General features: G+C 42.3%; 1 protein-coding gene across 2 annotated transcripts in view; it reads right to left on the bottom strand.

Moving 5' to 3' along the window:
- Positions 1-21020, bottom strand: part of COPG2 (COPI coat complex subunit gamma 2) — a 136574-nt gene that overhangs the window by 42636 nt on the left and 72918 nt on the right. For both annotated transcript variants that reach the window (XM_043463728.1, XM_043463727.1), the window contains exons 13-20: positions 18375-18470; positions 17832-18075; positions 15331-15406; positions 14399-14502; positions 13780-13905; positions 12964-13026; positions 12165-12304; positions 9790-9961 (exon numbers count right to left, since the gene is read on the bottom strand). In XM_043463728.1, the coding sequence (XP_043319663.1) occupies positions 9790-9961; positions 12165-12304; positions 12964-13026; positions 13780-13905; positions 14399-14502; positions 15331-15406; positions 17832-18075; positions 18375-18470 (1021 nt within the window). The remainder of the gene's footprint in view (positions 1-9789; positions 9962-12164; positions 12305-12963; positions 13027-13779; positions 13906-14398; positions 14503-15330; positions 15407-17831; positions 18076-18374; positions 18471-21020) is intronic.

Consider the following 21020-nt stretch of genomic DNA (forward strand, 5'->3'; position numbering starts at 1 on the left):
AGAGAGGAGGCACCATCAAAACCTGTGGAGTGTCAGAGATCTAGTCTGAGAAGATAACATGGGCAGCAAAGGGGCACAGAGGGGGAAGGCAAGGGGTGGGTGATGGGGGTTAGGAGGTCAGGAGCTCTTGTCTGGGAGGCTGAGAGCTGATGGACAACAGAGGGAACGAGGCAGAACAGGATGGAGAGTGGGGGGGCGCGGGCGGTCACAGAAATCTGCACACAGGTGGGGTGAATGGAATGTCACCAGGAGGGAAAGAGGGCCAGGGGGACCTGGACTATTTCAAGGGGGAATGTGAGGTCAAGCACAGCTGGCAGGGGTGTAGCATGGGTGCTGATGGAGAAGAAGTGGAAGCAGTGGCGGCCAGGGAAGGAAGAAGAGGAGGGAACGGCAGCTTGGGGTAAAGAACTGTGGGCAATGGCTTGACTAAGAGGGAAGAGAGGAGAGGAAGGAAGTTGAGACAGGAAAAGGGAGCCTAAAGACCATGGCCTGGTCTGGGTGAGGACCCAAGGCTCCCAGGAGCAGCTGGAGACAGGGGCCATGACGACTGGTGACGTGGGCAGAGCTGCACAGGGAGAGACGAGAGAGCCTGCACAGAAACACCGCAGGCCTCGGGGGCTCGAGGGTGGACTCAAGTGGATGGGGTCCAGTGTGGGTAGCAAATAGAATTGGCAGAGGAGTGGCCGGGAATTAAAGTGGTATCAACAGTGCTTCTGTCATTTACAAGGGACCTCTAAAGGGTGGAGGCCTAGAATGTGGCAGAGAGACTCCACACAGGGAGCCAGGGGAAAAACAGGGACCTTCAAACCATAGGTCTAGTCAGAGAAGAAACCGGGGGAGGCACAGAGGCACAGCAAGAGAGAGCGGAGGCAGGATGGTGGAGCCTGGGGTTGGGGGCTCAGATCAGGAGGCTGGATGTGGGGAACAGAGGGGCAGGCAGAATGGGATGGAGAACCAGAAGAGTCTTAAAGCACAGCTGAGAGGGAAAGAGGGCAGAGGGGAGATCTGGATCATGTCATCAGGGAGTGGGAGAGCAAGGCAATGGTGCAGGGCAGGGGTGCATTCCAGGGTCCGAAGGAGGAGAGGTGGGAGCAGTGGAGGAGAAGGAGGGAGCAGGTGGGAAGGTAGGGGCCTGGTGTCAGTCCTGTGAGCAGTGGCTGGATGAAAAGGGAAGTGAGACGAGAAGAGCCAGTGCCAGGCTAAGGAAAAGGGAGCCTAAAGGGAAACCGTGGCCCGAGCTACGGAAGGACTGAACCAGAGACAGTGGGTGGTTCTGGAGAGAAGGGGGCAGGGCAGGGGATGGAAGGAGTGTGAGCTGGGAGAGCAGGCCCCAGGACGGAGCACCCCCTATGGAGAAGGGATGACCCAGGGCAGTGATGACAGGCATCAGGGAGGATGGAGAGGAGATGATGGGCCTAGAGGAGAGGCTGACGCTCTCCCTAGGCCAGGGAGGGGAAGGGGAGGAGTGGATCACGTGAGGAAAAGTCACAGGAAGGAACGTCCACACGGGTCGTGAGGTGGCAGGACAGGAGGGTCACCTGGCAGAGACAGACCAGGCGATGGGAGGCACCCGGGGAGGATGGAGAGCAGAGGGCAGGGGCAGGGCCACAGGCTGGACAGCAGCAGGGGGAAGGAGAAGGGGGAGGTAGCAGAGAGGCATTCTGGCAGACGGGCCACCCAGAAGGACTTAAGAGTTACGGGGCTAGCCAGTGGGGGCTGAGGCTTGTGGAGGGAGGCGTGGAAAGAAAGGGGTGGCTAGTGGTGGGTGGGAGCAGTGGCTGCTGCTGCGCCTGGAATGTCGTGGCTAGGGGAGAACTTTCAGCCAGGCTCTTCAGTACTATGGATCCGATCTGCTGGGGATGGGGTCGGGGGACAGGGTGGGAGGTGGCTATCAGGAGTGGGTAGGGAATGGGTTTGGGTTGGGGTTCAGGCCGGTTTGACAGAGCTGAACATGGGAGGGGGATGTCTGGGATCAAGATGAGGGGGTGGGGGGGTTATGAGACAACTTCAGATACTGGAACATCATGTGCTTTAACTGAGCTTCTGGAGTGATGACACGCCCAGTGTTGGGGTGATGACTACAGGTTGAGGACTGGGAGGACCAGGGAGTCCACACAGAGAGGACAAAGGGGAGTCACTGCAGGGAGGGAGGAAGGGAAAGGTCTGCTCAGTGGAAACACAGAGGGACAGGAAGACTGGGAGGGGGGTGGGTAAGGCTCCCCAGGGGGACAGCGTCACAGGGCTGAAATGAAGAATGGTAATCTGGGCTAATGGACAAAGTGCCAAGAGGACAGGTCTGCACCAAAGATATTGTTCCAAAGCCCGAGAGTCATAAAGGGTGAGGGGTGGGGAGAGGAGTGTTGGCAGGGGGTGTGGTTTAACAAGAGAGTGCTCTAATGCAGACTGGGGTTTGGGGCACCTCAGGTGTCCATGAGCTAACAGGGAAGGGAATGAGGTGGTTCCAGGAGGACAGTGCCCGGCCAGTGTCAGAGGAGCAGTGCTGGGATCTTTGAGGACCTGGGCCACTGGCAGCTGATGGGAGGCCCGAGGTGGGCAAGGGAAGAGTGCAGCCCAGGGAGGCAGGCTGGCCTTCCACAGCAGTGATTCTTTCCCGGGGTGGGGGGGGTGGTTTTCACCCGCGGGGGGGCTGGGGCATGGCCCCCAAGGGAGGCCTATCAGAACATCTGAGGGTGAGCAGTGCTCTGCTCCAAACAAAAACAAACCCAAAAACACCCAAAAAGAAAACACAAAAACAATCCTCAGAGATGCTGCTGATAGGCTGGCCTTGGGGGTCATGCATCCTCGGGTGAGAATCACTGGGGTGAAGGCAGGTGGAGAGCGGGGTAGAGAGGTGACCAGTGAGCAGATGATACCCCAAGTCAGGCAGAGGGAGGTATCAGAATCCGGACTGTCAGACTTGGAGGAAAAGGACCCAGGACCAGGCAGACAGCGAATAAATGAATGTAGCCAACAAGGCACCTGAATGATGGGGGGGTGGGGGGCAGGATGTGGGGGTGGTTACTATCAATCAGTTGGGAGCAGATTGCAATCATGGTGTCCCCGAGTTTGAGGTTTAAAACTCTTTAGTAGGTTCAAGGTAGATGGAAGTGATGACTGAAAGGAAGGAGCATTGTGTGTATTTGTACAGAAAACACCAGAGGGCATATCCACATCGTGGAAGGGGCAGAGCTGGGGGAGAGGTCAGTGCAGAATAGCGTCTGGGGGAGAGATGGCTGCTAGGAGGGAGGAGGGCAGGAGGGCAGACAGCAGGATGGACCAGGGCGGACAGCAAGTTGTGTGTATTTGTGCAGAGAACACCAGAGAGGATGTCCACCTGATGGAAGTGGCAGAGGGCGTGGGAGAGGTCAGAGCGTCTGGGAGAGGTGACTGCTCGGAGGGATGAGGAGGAGGAGGGTGTCTAGACCAGTCTGTGCAGGTCTGGACGGAGTGTGGAGGTATCAGGAAGGGGGCTGGCAGGTGTGGGGGCAAGAGGGTGAGAAGAAGGTGAGAATGCTGTGGTGAAAAGAAAAGTAGGAGAATCAAAGGCCGAGGCTCCCCAAGACCTGATCAGAGGAGCGTGAGACAAGGGTGTGGATGGAGACATGAGAGGTTACACGGAGGGGCGACATCGGGTCATGGGGCCCAGGAGGTGAGCTCAGCCTGGTACATGAGGGTGGGTGGAAGGTAGTGTGTGTGGATTCAGCATATTGTATCACAGTGCTGAAGCAGAGAGGACTGAACTGGGTTGAGTAGAAGGCGAGGATCAAGAAGGATGCACAGGACAGAGAAAAATGAATTGGAAGGTTAAGACAGTAGCCTCTTTAAAGAATGTCACATGACTAAGGTTGGACAGTTTCTTTTGCATTTGTGCAGTAGAGAAGGAAGTCAGGAGAGATGATGAAATCAGGCCCCAGGCGTAGGAGGCATCAGGTGAGCATTCTGAAACAGGTGGTAGAGGAGAGGAGGTCTAATGGGTAGGAAGAGTGAGGAAGGTGAGGCGATGGCACCTGTTACCTAGGGTGGGAGAGGGTAGGTGAGAGGGTCAGGAACACAGTGCACCAAGTGTGACAGCAAGTGGCCAAAGGATGGAGCTGGATGTCCATCCAGGAGCTCTGCCCCCACGAGCGGGCCAAGGCAGTGAGGAAGCCCACACAGGAGGCAGAGGACAACATGGTTGAGGCCATGGTGGAACATGGGAGAAGTGGATGAGGCAGAGGAGGTTGAGCTGGTAGAGGTAGTGGGCTGTAGAAAGTGTTTGAAACAAGTCTGTCAGTGCAGAGCATGACTAGATGAAATGATAGAAGGTCAGACAGAAGCCTGAGGGACCTGAAAAGACAGGTACTTAGGGATGAATGGGGACAGCATACAGAGTCACTACAGTATGATGCAGACCAAGAGCTGGCTACAGGGGAGCATGAGAGAGGCTCAACGAGAGACCAGATATCAAGGAAAAGCCCACTGCCCCTGTGGGCAGGTGGTCGGGGAAGTAGGATGGCATGCTGAGGACAAAGCAGAAGGGCTGGAACACAAGAGTGGAGAAAAGTCAAGAGGATGCCGGAGCAAGGTTCACTCGGATTCAGCGTGCAAAGAGAGAGACTTTGGATTCTGCAGTGGCTGTGAAGGTGGTGGGCCAGTGTTGAGATGGGTGAGGAGAGCCAATGGGAAAAGAAAGAGACAGGCAGCATGGAGGGCAGGAGGACCTAATGGCTGTGTAAGGGGTCAGGGTAGTTAAAGGGGGCTCCACAGAAAAGGGGAAGACAGCTTCAAGAGCTCCCAATCTGGGATACCAGCAGATCTCATGGGCAGGATGGGTACCATATGTGGTATGGAGGTCAGACGGTAGGTGCAGACTAGTGACTATAAGAAAGCATAGGTGCCATCTGTTATAACCACGAGCAAGCACTGTTTTATGGGAAGAGAGACAATGCAGAATGTTTATGGAGGGAGAGGCTACAACATGGTCAAGTACAAAGCAAAGGTGCAATCAACTGGATTTTTAAAGAACTGTGTTTAGCACTGGGAAAATATACCTCCTACATATACTTGATAAAGTGTTCATATGTTTGTTTTCTAATGACAGTGAGTGAAGGAAAAATGGAAAGAAGTGGTTAAAGTGGGAACTTAGTTGACAATATACATATAAATCATTCTTCCAATTATTAAGGAGCATTATAACAGTTATGATGCAGAGTGCTACCTGTTCAACTTGATCACAATTAATGAAGTAAGGAAAAATGGGAGAAAACATAAAAAGAAATTGTCACAGGGAAATCCGTGGCTGCCTGAAAATCTATCAGATAATTATGTCAGAGTAGGTGGATTCAAGAGAATCAATGGTCATATAGAGAGAAAGTCAAAAAACAAAATCTGAAGGGAGAGCATAAGCAGCAGTCCCTGTAACATCAGTACTGCGGACATCCAAAGATGATAATGCATGCCAGAGGATGGGATTGTTTTGAATATTAAAGAGTAGGGTTACATTTTCACATACTGAAGGCACTGAAAGGCCAGACTGTGAACCAAACCTGAGGGGTACCAACAAGCAGAGGTTTTTACTAAGGCTACAAGATAGGGAAGAGGAAATGAGTGGATATCCCATGGGTACACTGCATTCTGGAGAGATGTTATCATTCAAGAAAGGCAGCAATAAAGATGACAGCTATCAATGATGATGGTGAACATGAAGTGTAGGATAGGAAGAAAGGTTCAAAGTCAGCACAGAGGAAATGTTAAAAAGTTCAGTGTTTGAGGAAAGGGAAATTGGTTATGAGATGAATGAACAAGTGAATAAGTGTCTCAGACTTGATCCTGGCCGATCTCTTTTAACAGGTCAAATTTGGAGGAATATGGACTCTCTAGCTAGACTGATACAAATTCTAGTGATAAAGGGAACAGATATATGGTGGCTAAATAGTAATGTTCAACTTATCCTGCCTGCTTTTTTAGTGTTTGAACAAAGATTGCAGATTATGTGCTTAGCTTGGAAGAATGCAAGGTTTCACCTAAGGATCAGTAATATAAATCCCAGTGAGTGGTTGGAGGTGAGTCAGAGTTAAAATTTATCTCAGTTTTTTTTTTTTTTTACTTCATTGAAATTGTGGATTTAATTCGGAATGTCAGGAGTTAATGTGATCAATACTGAACAGCAAATAATGGAATAGAAACAGCAGCTTCAGAGAAGAGTTTGGAGTCCATCAGAATCCTAGGGTAGCTCCAGTTAATATAAAGGTTTAAGGAGGTGTAGGTAGAAAGTCTAGAACTACAGTATGAATGTTGGTATGCATCGTATGAAAGAGTTGTGAATTGTTAAGTGGGAGGCAGCCACTTTCATTTTCCCTAATGAAAAAGAGGTTCAGATATGTACTGTTAAATGTGACCTTGGTATGGATATTTTCTGTTGAGGGCTATTTAAATTTGTTTAGATGGTTTGAGGTAAGAAATATGATTCTATAATAACTGAGAGTTCAATAATTAAAGCAATATAGGGATTAGAATGGTTCTGAGTAAGTAATAAAACAAAAGGGTATGGTCATTACAGAGGTTCCAAGCAGGGGAAAAATTTACAGAATGTTGCATGTATGTGTTGTTACTGGTGTAATAAACATGCAGAGGAAAGAAAGTTGCTGTGTGAGAAAGGACACTAAGAAAGTATGCTGGCTTGTAGGCTTTTCTGACAGTTTTTAAGTAAAGGGTAGTTGCTGGAGAACAGAAGATCAGTTGGACTAATTGAGACTTAAGATGTTGGTTACTCTTTTTACAATTTTCCCAAGATTTCAAGGAAGAAGTTATGGTAATACTTGATGTTGAGTTTATATTTTTTCAGCTGGCATAGATTTTTTTGTACACTTTTACAGTAAGGAGAAATGGGAAGGTTTTAAAGATAAAGAAAAGGTAAGAACAACTGACAATAATTTTCTGAGGAAACTGGTGGGTCTCTATCTTTTGAACTGTGAACAGCTTGATTTTTAAAGAGTTAGGTAAAGGGAGAAAGTGGATAGTTTCAGAATACCTTCTACCTATTAAGTATTTACTATGTGTCTGGCACCATGCTCATCACTTTACTTAATTTCATTTTATCCTTACAACAATCCTAAAAGGTATACAGAGATCAAAACATTTGCCTATGATTAAGCACTCAGTGAGTAGCAAAGTCAGAATTCAAATCCTAATTTATCTGTCTCCAAAACCTATTTTCCTTCCTATTCTGTATAGTTTTCAGGTTGAAGGAAGGAAATCACAATCTATAGAATTTCTTTTTTTTTTCCTGTAACCATGTGGAAAATATCTTTTCTGAGATGAGACAAGCAGAGGTGATGTATAGATCTTTATGTCATTGGTTAAGATTCAGAATATCTACAACAGGAAAATGCTGAAAGGAAGGAATAGGGAAAAAAGACTTTTATTACCACCTGTGCCCTGGTATTTCTCTTCTGTTCATTGCACAGCAAAGACTTTGGATTGGCCATAGGCTTAAAATTTCATAATTTCTAACAAAGACTAAAGAATAGAAAGGAGTTTTTTTTCCTAAGCAGGTAAATGATGGGTAAAATCATTGGTAAAATTAGTAAGTCAACCTACTAATTTTTTTAAACTTTCCAAATTTTAAAAGTCCGAATGTTGAGACTAAATTTCATTTCTTTTATCCAAGATATAATCACAAGAGTTTATAACTGAGTTTGAACACCAATCAGCAAACACTGTTGAATTTAGAAAATTCTCCAAATGCCAGATTTTTATAAACAAAATACTCACAACCAAAAAAAAAACAAAACACCCCACTAACAACCATCAACCAAAAGAGTCCATAGCCAGCAGACCAAAAGCTGAAACCTCTGGGCTAATTTGTAAGATGTATGTTTTAAAAAGAAATTAACTCCTTAGTAAGGAGGGATAAAACCTCCCTATGCTTTCTGTCTTGGTAGAAATGTTTTCTGTTGTTGTTGTTGTTGTTTTCTCCTATACTGTATATAACTTATGTAATTTCAACATTGTTGTTTTATGTATTTTTGATATTGTAAAACTGTATTTATTGTATTCTGTTAGAACCACTCCCTGGGATGTGAGGCACCTGAGTTATCAGTTATCCAAGTGAACCTGGGGAAATGGGAGGAGCTAGTATTCTCAACTGGGAAGAGCTTGATTCTTCAATGAGTTTAGCATTTTGGTTCCCTCTAAAATTAAGTGGCGAAGTAATGTCATTCCTTAAAAATACAGAAAGTTTGTGGGAAGTAAAAATGGGGTTAGAATTTTGAAATATGAAGAGGTGGCTACTTTAGAAAAAGAACAGAGTATCCCAGGATGATGGCAAAAGTCACAGGGCTACATTAAGACTGGGCCCAGATATTGGTTTAGAATAAGGTTAAATGAAACTAGCTACATAAGAGTATAGCCAGCTTAATTACTGGCTTGTGGACATTAGATAATCTAACTAGAGGGAAACAGACCAGGAAAGAAAATGAAGTTAAAAGGGAATGGAATAAGAGAAACCTCATAAAAAGGGGTAAAGGAGATAATTAAAGGTTAAAGTTGGATGGCCTAATGTTCAAAGGAGAAATAGTGGAGGCCAGATAGAAAGTGCCTTCCTACCCAGGGGGTTATGGATCCAGGGTGGCTGCAACTGCAGGTCCACCCAGGGCCAGAGGGAACAACCTGGGGTTCAGACCCAGCAATGGTGCCAACTTGAATCTACCTCGTGCTAGAGTTGAGTAGCCTGGTCTATCATCCAACAGCCAGCTAAGATTGGGCAGGCGCTCCCGGAACCAATATCGAAAAAGGGAGTTGGGAGAGGGGCTAAAGGAAGACAGGTTAAGCCCCAAATGTAACTGAATGATGACCAGGGATAACTATTTACTAGTACTTTTACGATTTCTTGTAACTCTGTAACTTTCCCAATATTTGTTAGCTATATGTTTTTTCCTGTATTAGTAGTAAAAATTGTTTTTTCCTGTACTAGTAATAAAAACTGTTCAAAATTTAAGTACAATGTGTGTGTTGTGTGCTTATTTCGGTACAAACTGGGTAACAGTTGTGAATATACTCTGCAGCAAACATGGGAAGAAAAGGACTCAGGTGGGAAAACGGAGAAAAGAAATCAAATACAATACTTGACATTCACAGGGGGTAGGTCATAAGGTCTTAGAATCCCAAATTTGTAACTACTGTTGACACTAGCAGTTGGCTCTCCTTCCCACGTGTGCCGCACCACTCCCCCCGCCCCCTCCAACCAAGCTCCCAATCCAATCCCCAAGAGTGCACACAGGTCAAGTAGATCACAAAGCCTTTCTCAAATGTGGATACACAAATGTTGGTTAAACTAGTCACTAGGCTGAGACATACTCTCAGACACTTGCCTTGTGTTATAGGACCCTTAAAAACAATATATTTTACGATGCCATGGGTCTACTAACTAAAAAGTCCTTAGGCTGCTCTAAAGAAACATCAGGGAAAAGCAGGCCATGATCCTTCATAGGGGACATCAGGTATATGCACCCTCACTAGTGGTGATACTGTTTGAACAGAAAGTGTGAGTTCTGTTTTGAGCTACCACTGTATACATTCAGTTTCTCTTTTAAAATTAAATGTCCAGCATATTTTACTCAGAAACTTGGTTATAAAATTAGCATTTCTATAGCAGTAACTAACTTTATAAATTTACAATTCATTATCACTACATTTATGAATCCCAGAAAAGAAACAAATTCTTTGGACCCCAAATATCTGTCCAGATACTTCAGAGTTCAAGTGGTAATGCACTCGCAACCACATCTCTTGCACCCTGTGTATCAGTACCTGCTACAGAGTCATCTTCGGGTAAGCGAACGAGAGTATAGCACACTCCTGGCTGGTTGTAAGGCAGGCTGGGGGCTGGGACACAACACAGCACTTCATGGGCCTCTGACGGCTCCACCCGCACTGTCACTTTCTCCAGTAGCTGGTCATTGAGAGTATTGGTACAATCAAACTGAAAAGTCATCAAACAGGAAAGTTACGAAAAAGAACTGTTTTCAAATAAATGGTTTCTTCCTCCCCATAACCCACGACTCAGTTCTGGAATCCATTAAACTTTCTCTCTCTAAACACCACACATGTCTCCCCCTAAGATATTTATGAGACAACAAGGATAAGCTTATTCTTGAAGTCTTTCTTGTTCATATTATTCACCAGTCTTTTCCTCTTTCCTGAGATTTGAGTTCTACCAAACAAGATGGTAGAAGTCTGACAGCTGGCTGAGAATTAACTTGAAATCCAAGTTTTTGGAACAACACACTTAATTTACCCTGATATTAAGTGACGATCATTTTTTCACAGGTTATACTTTATGCTGTCCAACTTTTTCAGACATTTCAGTTTTATGTTCTTTTAAGTTTAAATCATCAAAAGTATCACATCACACAAAGGCGTCTCTCTAGCTATGGAGTTAGGAAAGAAAACCAGAAAAATGCTGCCAAGTTGCTTCTCTATAAAAGGAACCAGAATCATAAACTAAAGGAGTTCAGTCAGTTCAGTTCAGTCGCTCAGTCGTGTCCGATTCTTTGCGAGCCATGAACTGCAGCACGCCAGGCCTCCCTGTCCATCACCATCTCCCGGAGTCCACCCAAACTCGTCCATTGAGTCGGTGATGCCATCCAACCATCTCATCCTCTGTCGTCCCCTTATCCTCCTGCCCTCAATCTTTCCCAGCATCAAGGTCTTTTTCAAATGAGTCAGTTCTTTGCATTAGGTGGCCAAAGTATTGGAGTTTCAGCTTCAACATCAGTCCTTCCAATGAACACTCAGGACTGATCTCCTTTAGGATGGACTGGCTGGATCTCCGTGCAGTCCAGGGGACTCTCAAGAGTCTTGTCCAACACCACAGTTCAAAAGCATCAATTCTTCAGCACTCAGCTTTCTTCACAGTCCAACTCACATCTATACATGACTACCGGAAAAAACATAGCCTTGACTAGACAGACCTTTGTTGGCAAAGTAATGTCTCTGCTTTTTAAAAATGCTGTCTAGGTTGGTCATAACTTTCCTTCCAAGGAGCAAGCGTCTTTTAATTTCATGGCTGCAGTGATTTAATGAAATTAACTTACATTAAATTTAATTTCACCATCTGCAGTGATTTTGGAGCCCCCCAAAATAAAGTCTCTCACTGTTTCCCCATCTCTTTGCCATGAAGTGATGGGACCGGATGCCATGATCTTAAGTTTCCTGAATGCTGAGCTTTAAGCCAACTTTTTCACTCTCCTCTTTCACTTTCATCAAGAGGCTCTTTAGTTCTTCTTCACTTTCTGCCATAAGGGTGATGTCATCTGCATATAGGAGGTTATTGATATTTTTCCTGGCAATCTTGATTCCAGCTTGTGCTTCTTCCAGCCCAGCGTTTCTCATGATGTACTCTGCGTATAAGTTAAATAAGCAGGGTGACCATATACAGCCTTGACGTACTCCTTTTCCTATTTGGAACCAGTCCATTGTTCCATGTCCAGTTCTAACTGTTGCTTCCTGACCTGCATACAGGTTTCTCAAGAGGCAGATCAGGTGGTCTGGTATTCCCATCTCTTTCAGAATTTTCCATAGTTTATTGTGATTCACAGTCAAAGGCTTTGGCATAGTTAATAAAGCAGAAGCAGATGTTTTTCTGGAACTTTCTTGCTTTTTTGATGATCCAGCAGATGTTGGCAATTTGATCTCTGGTTCCTCTGCCTTTTCTAAAACCAGCTTGAACATTTGGAAGTTCACACTTCACATATTGCTGAAGCCTGGCTTGGAGAATTTGACCATTACTTTGCTAGCGTGTGAGATGAGTGCAATTGTGCGGTAGTTTGAGCATTCTTTGGCATTCATTGCCTTTCTTAGGGACTGGAATGAAAACTGACCTTTTCCAGTCCTGTGGCCACTGCTGAGTTTTCCACATTTGCTGGCATATTGAGTCATCATCTTTTAGGATTTGAAATAGCTCAACTGGAATTCCATCACCTTCATTAGCTTTGTTGGTAGTGATGCTTCCTAAGGCCCACTTGACTTCGCATTCCAGGATGTCTGGCTCTAGGTGAGTGATCACACCATCGTGATTAACTGGGTCGTGAAGATCTTTTTTGTACAGTTCTTCTGTGTATTCTAAACTAAAGGAGAATTAATACTAAATCCCTTATCAGAGCCAGTTATGACACGTCTCTCACCTGGAACACAATGTGATTGGTAAACATGTGCTTGACACAACGAACAAAATATTCTGTCTCTGCTTCTGTAAGTTGAACAGGCTCAGAAGACTTGAACAAGGGTCCTAGATTCATAAACTCAGGAATGGCAGCCAGTTGCTCTATCAAGAAAAAAGGAAAGAAGAGAAGGAAGAAAAAGAAGACAGGAGAAGATATTACTCTGGGTAGCGAAAATGTTTTAAGAACACTCAATTAATAATATGTCCCCAAGCTTTAGTGAAGTAATCTTTTAAATAAGAGTTTATATAGTTAGTTGGGCTTCCCTGGTGGCTCAGCTGCTAACGAATCTGCCTGCAACTTGGGAGACCTGGGTTCAGTCCCTGGGTTGGGAAGATCCCCTGAAGAAGGGAAAGACTATCCACTCCAGTATCCTGGCCTGGAACATACCATGGACTGTATAGTCCAGGGGGTCACAAAGAGTCAGACACAACTGAGTGACTCTCACTTCACTTCACAGTTAATTACTAAGAGCAGAAAAAAAAAAAAAGAAACTTAATTCCTAATTTCATAGAATTTGAGTCCCGTTAACCAAGATACAGAGTAAGAACAACATTCTGAGTAAGCTGACAACTGGAAATTGCCAAGTCCCACAGATTCCAATAGTCCTAACAATAGGAAGCTATGACAATAAATCATATTCAGTCATATAAAGATTTCCCATAATGAGAACTAATCAAATTAAATAAAAAGTGGTGGCCTTCATTATAGTTACAATGCCTAGGGAGCTGGGCTACTTCCTCTACACAGCAAATTATCATACCTTGGAAAATGTCTTGCCTGGAAGGTGCCAGCTTCTCGGGCTTAGTAGACAGCAGTGTGATTTCTACAGAGACAGGGATGAGCAGTTAAGTGAGCTTTCCCTCCCACTATGTCAAGTCAAACATGCATACAGGAGATGAGGACAAAAACTTCCAGCAGATATATAAGGGGCTATTGCTAAATCATACTAGGAGGTTCTTTATCACCCTTTTTGGAGGGATACTCAAAGTGTATTTAGTGAACATACTTCATGAAATAAATAAAGCAAGTTCTAAAAATACAGAATTTGCTTTAATGGACCAGAATATTTTAAAAAATTACTCTTAAAAGGAGGAACAGTTTATAAAACAAATCTCGTTATTCAAATAGGAAAAACTACTTATGTAGTATCAACAACAAAAAACTGAAAATGTTGAGGGCATAAGATCTTTCATTTTTGGTTTGAACCACTACACACTTTGTCCATTTATTTTTTTAAGCCTTCCAAAGAAAAATGAACTAAGAAGTTAATCAAGATCAGAAAACAAAAATAGGAGGTGACAACACAACTACTGCTCTGAAACACTGACAACTTCAAAAGCTGTAACACTCAGCATTAAAAAAAAAATCTTTCATTCTATGTCACACTTCATATTCTTGCTTTCATGAGAAAATAAGGAAAAAATTTTAAAACCCTAACTTTAAAAATATCATTCATCTTAGTTCTATTAGATTTAGAAGGAGTGGCCATTAAAAGAAATATTAGAAAAAATATGCCAACAGTGTATTTTATTGGGGTAAAACTATACACAGTTTAAAAACAAAGTGTTCCCATTACCTGCTTTCTGTTCAAAGACAGGAGCCATAGCTAGAGGAATAGATTTCATATCAAAGGGCTTTTCTGAAGGCTCCAGCGTGTACTGGTGTAAGGCTTTTTCCATCCCTGGTACAGAGACTGTTAGACCTATGAAAGAGAAAACTCTCAGCACTAGAACTTCTTGCCAATCCTAGGATCCAGACAGGCCCAGATTTGTAATATTTATCTAAGCTTTCTAAAGAAAACTATAACCACAGATTTATAACCTAAATTATTAAAAGACTATAGGCACTTATAATTCCATCTGAGGAAGCACAGGAGCTGAGTATACATATTTGCAACAAAATGGAAGTATCTTCCAGAAAACAAAGCAACAGAGCCATGTGGAAACAAAGATAGCATAAAAAAAGGGGAAAAGGTAAACCCATCCAAGAGGGAGCTCAAAGAGAACCAGGAACAAGCAATATTCTTTGGACTTTTACATACTTTTAGGTTTCTTTAGAAATGGAAGTGCATTCAGAGACAGAAACCAAGCATTCTGCCTAGTGAAGCCAGCTCATATGCAAATCATGAGATATGCTTCCAAGACACCACTTGTAGAACAAAAGTAAATTTGTCTCCATTCTTGGCTCTCACTGACCATTGAAGATGTATGTAGCATTCAGTGCCATCTGCCTCTGCTGCAGCACATTCAGATAGAAGGTAGCTCTATCCCGTACCTCATCATCAGTATCCATCATACACCTGTCCAGGGGATACAGAATAGGCATGTCATAGCGCTCTAAAAGATATCCAGAGCTTTACCACTATGCCTAACGGACACGATCCAGGCCATCTGATACTACTGTAATACAAGAGCTCAACAACAGGCAACAGTGGCTCCTAAAATCTCCATACATCCTGGGTATTGTTCTGAATTGGTAAAGAAATGGTGTCATTATGAATCAGAAGCACTATATAAGTAGGCATTAAAATGAATAGGAAGAACACAGTAGCATAAGATAGCAGTTTGGAGTCCGTTCTTTGATCTGCAACCACATGACCCTGGTAAAGTTTTAGACTTCTACAAACTAAAAACTGGCAATATTAGACTTTCCAAGGATACTAAAAAGCATTCTAAACCCAGGCACTGATATTGCTCAGACGGCAATTTGTTTTATTTAAACCAGCCAGCTTTTGGCTTATAATTTTTCTGCTTCAATTGCAAGATGTAATCACAGAGTGTTTGCTAAAGCAAGTTTCTTCCTCATCAAATAGGGAGTCAAGGAGACCATGAAAAGCTGGTATTTTCAACTCAGCACAGTGAAGCTCTTTGAAGTTGGCCTCTGCTATACAAATTGAGGCACATGTATTTAAGTCACTTTCTCAAAATCATGCATGAGAAATTAGAAGTAAAATTTGTATGCACTTAGTACACGCAAAATTACCAAGAGTAAGGAAAACGCCATTTGCCCCTGACTTACTCCATCAGCTCTACTCTTAGGCCCTACAAGGCATTTGATATGGTATAATAAGGAATTATCTATTCAGTCACATGGCATTCTTTTTTTTTTTTTTAATTCTTTTAGTTACCTTTGTAGGAGTACTAGGATGCTTGGGAGAAGATTTTCATTCTGAGCCCCAAATTTGGCCAAAGTACTCACAGCAGCTATAATGGAGCATAAAATGAAACAACATGAATATTGACTTCACAGAGTTAAGCAATGATTATTGAGAAAAAAATTATAGGAGTTTCCCCATGTTTGGCTGAAATAAACTCTCACTGTTTGTGAACTTCTTGTTCTTATTTCCTTGATCCATTTAAGCATAAATAGAGATAGAAAGTGGGTCCAAGAGAGCTCTGAATAAGAAAACTCTGTGCACTGAGGAAAAAGGATCATATGTATTTCTCATATGAGCTATTCTTCAGTCTGACTTCTTACAGAGGAGCCTGGTGGATTACAGTCCATGGGGTCGCAAAAGAGTGGAACACAACTTAGCGACTAAAGAACAACAAAACAAACCTCAAACAACCAGCCCCACACACAGGGGGAAAAACACCCAAAACTCTATTAAAATTCACTGTATCAACAAAGATTTATTGCTTACTTAACTTTTGTCAGGAGTTGTGCTAAGTGCTGAAGGTAAAAAGATAAAAGATGTAGCCCCTGACCTCAAGGAGTTGTAGTCTAGTGGGAAAGACAGGTATAAATAGTTACAACATAGTAAATTCATGGTAGAACCATATCCTGGATACTATATGAGCAGAAAAAGGAACTTTAAGTCAAAACTGGAGGAGAAAACAGACAAAGAGCTCACACTTACTACTTGCACTAAAGCTTGCAGAACAAGTAGTTAGTCAGAGGAAAACGCAGGAAAAGAGTATTTGCGGGAAAGAGAAGTGAAAAGTACCAAGGCCCTCAGGCCAGAGAATAAAGTGTGGAATGATTCTGGAACTGGATGCAGCTGAGTAAGGCTGAAGCACTGGACCTGCGCTGGAGAGCAGGAGGAGACAAGTGAGAGATTAGACGCAAAACAAAAATAGGTTCCAGTTTAACCTCAAAATTATTATTAACAGGAGTTAATAATACAGGATGAATCTGTGTATCTGTAGCAGGGTGTGCTACACTAAATTTGTGAGCAGATTTTGTATGCAATGTCCATTTTGGTAGCAGAGTGTGGAGAATATAGTGGATGTGGGTGAGAGTACAAGCAGTCGGACTAACTGGGCACCTGAAATGGATGGGAGCCTAACACAGCCCTCAGGAAAACTGAGAAACAAAAAGAATGAAGAAATATATATTGAGGGGACAGAACCGACAGAACTCTGCCAAAAGGTAGACGGAAGTTATAAAACAATGGATTAAGGTTCTAGTCTTGCAACTGAGTGGACAATATAGGTAAGGATTTCTGTTTGGGACAGTTTGAATTTCAAGCTGAATTTGAAGTGCTTGGGACAGCTAAACATACAAGTTCAGGAGAGAGACATGACTACAATGCCACAGCATATCAGCAGAACTCTGAAAGTGATCACCAGAAAGAATGTGGATGTTGAGAAGACAACCCCCTAAAGAAAACTAACATTTTAAGGAATGGAAGAGAAGCTCTGTAAAGAAGACTGAGGAATGATGGAAAGATGCAGGTTATTTGTGGAAACCAAGGGAAGAGAGTTTCATGAAGTGTTTAGTCAACAGCCCATCAAATTGACTGAAGTGAATAAGGATAAGAACATTAAAGTGTCCAACTTGATTTTCCAGCTAGCTTCTAAGTAATTTTTTTAAAAAACAGCTTCAGAAGATTTTTAAGGGAGAGAGCAAGATTATAGTGAATTGAATAGGAAATGGAAAGTAAGTTCAGAGAGGCAGCTGATAATGGCTGCTTCAAGGTTCCGTAACAGGAAATATGGTCAGTACCTAGTGAGAGACAATGAATCAAATGAAGGCCTGTAGTTTTTTAACAGGAGAGATTTGGACCAGTCCACATGCTAAGGAGAAGGAACAATTAGAGAGAAGGAAGTAAAAAAATTCCTAAGATCTGTTCAAAAAGTCACTTAAAAGTTATAGTGGGAGTGGTGGTCCACATTCTGAAGCATGTTCTATGCGACTGAGATAGGATCCCTGGAGGTACCTGATGATTTTGAAGTTCTGTGACATCCACCTATGTATTTTATTCTCCTGCTGTACAAAAACCTCAATATTTATTGATGTCTTATGTAACACAGGACAAGGAATAATCATTAAGTGAATAAATGAAGGTTATAAAATGTCACTGTAACAATAAAAAAAAAAAAAAGTTATAGTGGGAGACAAATTTCAAAGACATTCATACTTGAGGCTTTAACTGAAAAAAAATGGATGACACCATCAGTCTTCTGTCAATCTGAAGGTCAAGGGTTATTTGTCTCTGATACAAGGCTGGAATCAGGATGGAAACTGGAATACAGAGAGCTGTATATCTGAGGCCTAAGTATGCACCAAGATCCCACCACCAAATAGACATTGCAACGTCATTTTCCAATTTCATTACTACCCCCTTGAGTTAAGCATTTCCCAAGATCATCAGTTATGCTCATCATCAGTGCTCCAATTACTCACCAGCTCTGACGGCCTCATTCTCCAGGACAACCCTATTAAAAATAAAGCGGATATACTTGGAGGGGACAGGTGTTCTGGGGCCCTCTTTGCCCAACAAGTGTAGGATCTTAGTAGCCAGAACGGTGTGTTCACAGTCCTCGATGAATTCACAGAGGTGGGCTAGACCTGCCTCTTTACTCTCAGGGTTCTCTTCCACAATGCTGATTATGCAGTCCACGATGGCCCGCTTATATTCAAAGCCTCCCTGGCAGAAAAGAAAAACTGCCATTCACTCTGAGGGTACTGTTTGGAAAATGATTTTACTCCAAGGCTTATGATGTAACATTCAAATTTCATTTCCCTTACCTTCTGAAAGAAACAAAAATATTTTTTCCTTCCAAGTGGGAAAGTCAAAAACAATAATATGTCTAGTAACAAGACATAAGCTAGAATTGAGAATATTATTTGACAGCCATGTTGAGATTATAAAGAAAGCTGCTTTAAACACTAGGATATAAGAACTGAAGCGAGCAACTCCCCACAATTAAAAAGCAGTCCACCTACATCATCTCGGAGCATGTTGGAGAGGAAAGTCATCATAACACTGTGCTTTCGAGGGTACTTCTGACAGAGAGCACTAATTGCCTGTACAACCACGACCTGTAGGAAAACAAACAAAAGGACACGCACCTTTTCAATGGCTGTACAACTGCCACCTAGAGAAAGACACAGAAAGGCCGTTCCTCTTCATAACTTCAGCTGCTTAGGCATACATTCCCTCTTACTTACCACAAGCTAAGAAGGTACCATAATTAACTAAAATGACAATAATGGCTCTTTGTGAAAGAAAACCAAAGAGGAAAGGAAAATAGAAAGCAATGTAAAAATGAAGTGCATTCAAGAGACCCCTCCCTTTGCTCCAAAGCAAAATAAGCTTCGAGCATATTTTAAAATTTTACTTTTAAAATTTTCACATAAAACTTTTAAAGTGAACAGTAAAGATAAAAAAAACTTAAACAGACTGCTTTCCAGAGAAGAAACAGAGAAAGTCACTAAGGAACTACTTCAAAATGGTTTCTAGGAAGTTTTTACCACAATTTTAAAGACCAGTGTCAAGAAGTAAAAAGGGTGTGAGACTTTTACCCTACTTGCAAACTTTAGACTACCATAATATCATGGATGCTAGAAGAGAACACAAGGATCCTGAATGAGAGATGAAAGACAGTTATTTACTCACAGCAAAAGCAGTAGCCAGTGTATCGGCATTTGGGGCTCAGTTTTCTGAGCCCCAATACCCACAGGATGATGCAAAAAGGACTAGATAACTTGAGTCCACAGTAGGCAGCATTACAGGAGAATCTGAGATATGAAACTTGAATATGAATCTGAGATATGAAACTTGAAACTTGAATGACAGTGGGCAGTAAGCATGCCAGTCATTTATTCAGAAGGGAAACATCATCTTTATTACACCGGGCAATAAGCATGTTTGCTTTTTGCTCTATAGGAAGGACTAACTGTCTCTTCTAGGGCTGTATGGAAATCTGCCCTTTACTACTTAAGGGAGATGCTTACATCTTTTGAGATTGGAAGAAACTTTGTACTATACAAAGGGAGCTTTGCTTTTTGCTCTATATGAAGGACTAACTGTCTCTTCTAGGGCTGTATGGAAACCTGCCCTTTACTACTTAAGGGAGATGCTTACACCTTTTGAGACTGGAAGAAACTTTGTACTATACAAAGGGAGCAAAACTGGTATAGTAGGAAACAAAGGGCAGTTAGTGTGTAATTTGCTGGGTGTGCAGAAATGCAAGAAATTTATGGAGACTGGAGAATTGTCTCCCAATAATCAGACAGTCCCAAATCTATATATGTTGTTTCAGAGCATAGAAAATGAAGGGAAATAACCACAATCTTTATGAAGCAATGACACATAAACCTAATAAAGATAGTATATGTGCAGAGAGAAAAATTATAGATGGAAATCATTTGTGAATATTGATACAAAAATTCCAAGTGATATATTGGCTAACAGACTCCAATCCTACAGTAAGAAAAGGATATTCCATGATGAAATGGAATGTATACCAAGAATGCAAGAATGGTTTGACATTAGAAAATTAATATAATTCATCAATATTAATGAGTCTAAGAAGAAAAAGAATATGACTACATTCACAGATGCTGAAAAGCCTTTGATAAAATCCAACACTTATTCCTAATAAAACTTCTTTTTTTCATTTATTTTTGGCTGTGCTGGGTCTTCATTGTGGCACACGGGCTCTTCATTGCTGTGCATGGGCTTTCTCTAGGTGTGGCAAGTGGGGGCTAGTTGCAGTAAGCAGGCTTCTTATGGCGGTGGCTTCTTTTATTGCAAAGCACAGGCTCTAGAATACATGGGCATCAGTTATTTGTGGTACATGGGCTTAGTTGTTCCATGGCACAGGGGATCTTAGTTCCTGGACCAGGGAACTGGACGTCCCCTGCATTGGCAGGTGGATTCTTAACCACTGGACCAGGAAAGTCCCTTAAAAATTCTTTAAAATGTAAGATAGGAATGGATGGAAACTTTCATTTTATGCACACACACACACATACTCCCTCAATCCTACTGGCAGCATATTACTTAATGGAGAACCCCAAGAGTCATTTGCTTTAAGATCAGAAACAAAAAAAGGATGAGACTACCTTGACTATTATTTAACATTATTCTGGCACTATTAGCTAACGTGAGTAGACAGGAGAAAACAATTGAGGAATAAAAATCAGAAAATAAAAAAGACAAAATCGTCTTTATTTACAGATGATATAACAAAATAATATGGAAAACTTCAGAGAATTGATGATAAAACTAACTCAATAAAATAATTCATCAAGGTAGCAGGTCGTAAAGTTAACATGCAAAAATAATACTACTCATACACATGAATAATAACTACTTAGAAGATATAGTGAATAAAAGAAGATTTATAATAGAAACAATAAAGTACATAAGAAAAGAATTTTTAAAACATTCAAATCTAATATAAAAATACCATAAAATATTCATGAAAGGCACAAAAGTAGACTTAAATTTTAAAATATCCTTTGTTCTTGGTTAGGATATCTCAACAGTATTATGTGTTCTCCCCTAAGAAAACTTATAAATTTAATGTGATCTCAATAAAAATGCCAATGAGATTTTTTAAATGAAGCCACTAGATGGGCTAA

The sequence above is a fragment of the Cervus canadensis genome, chromosome 3 (assembly GCF_019320065.1).
Source record: "Cervus canadensis isolate Bull #8, Minnesota chromosome 3, ASM1932006v1, whole genome shotgun sequence".
Taxonomy (NCBI): domain Eukaryota; kingdom Metazoa; phylum Chordata; class Mammalia; order Artiodactyla; family Cervidae; genus Cervus; species Cervus canadensis.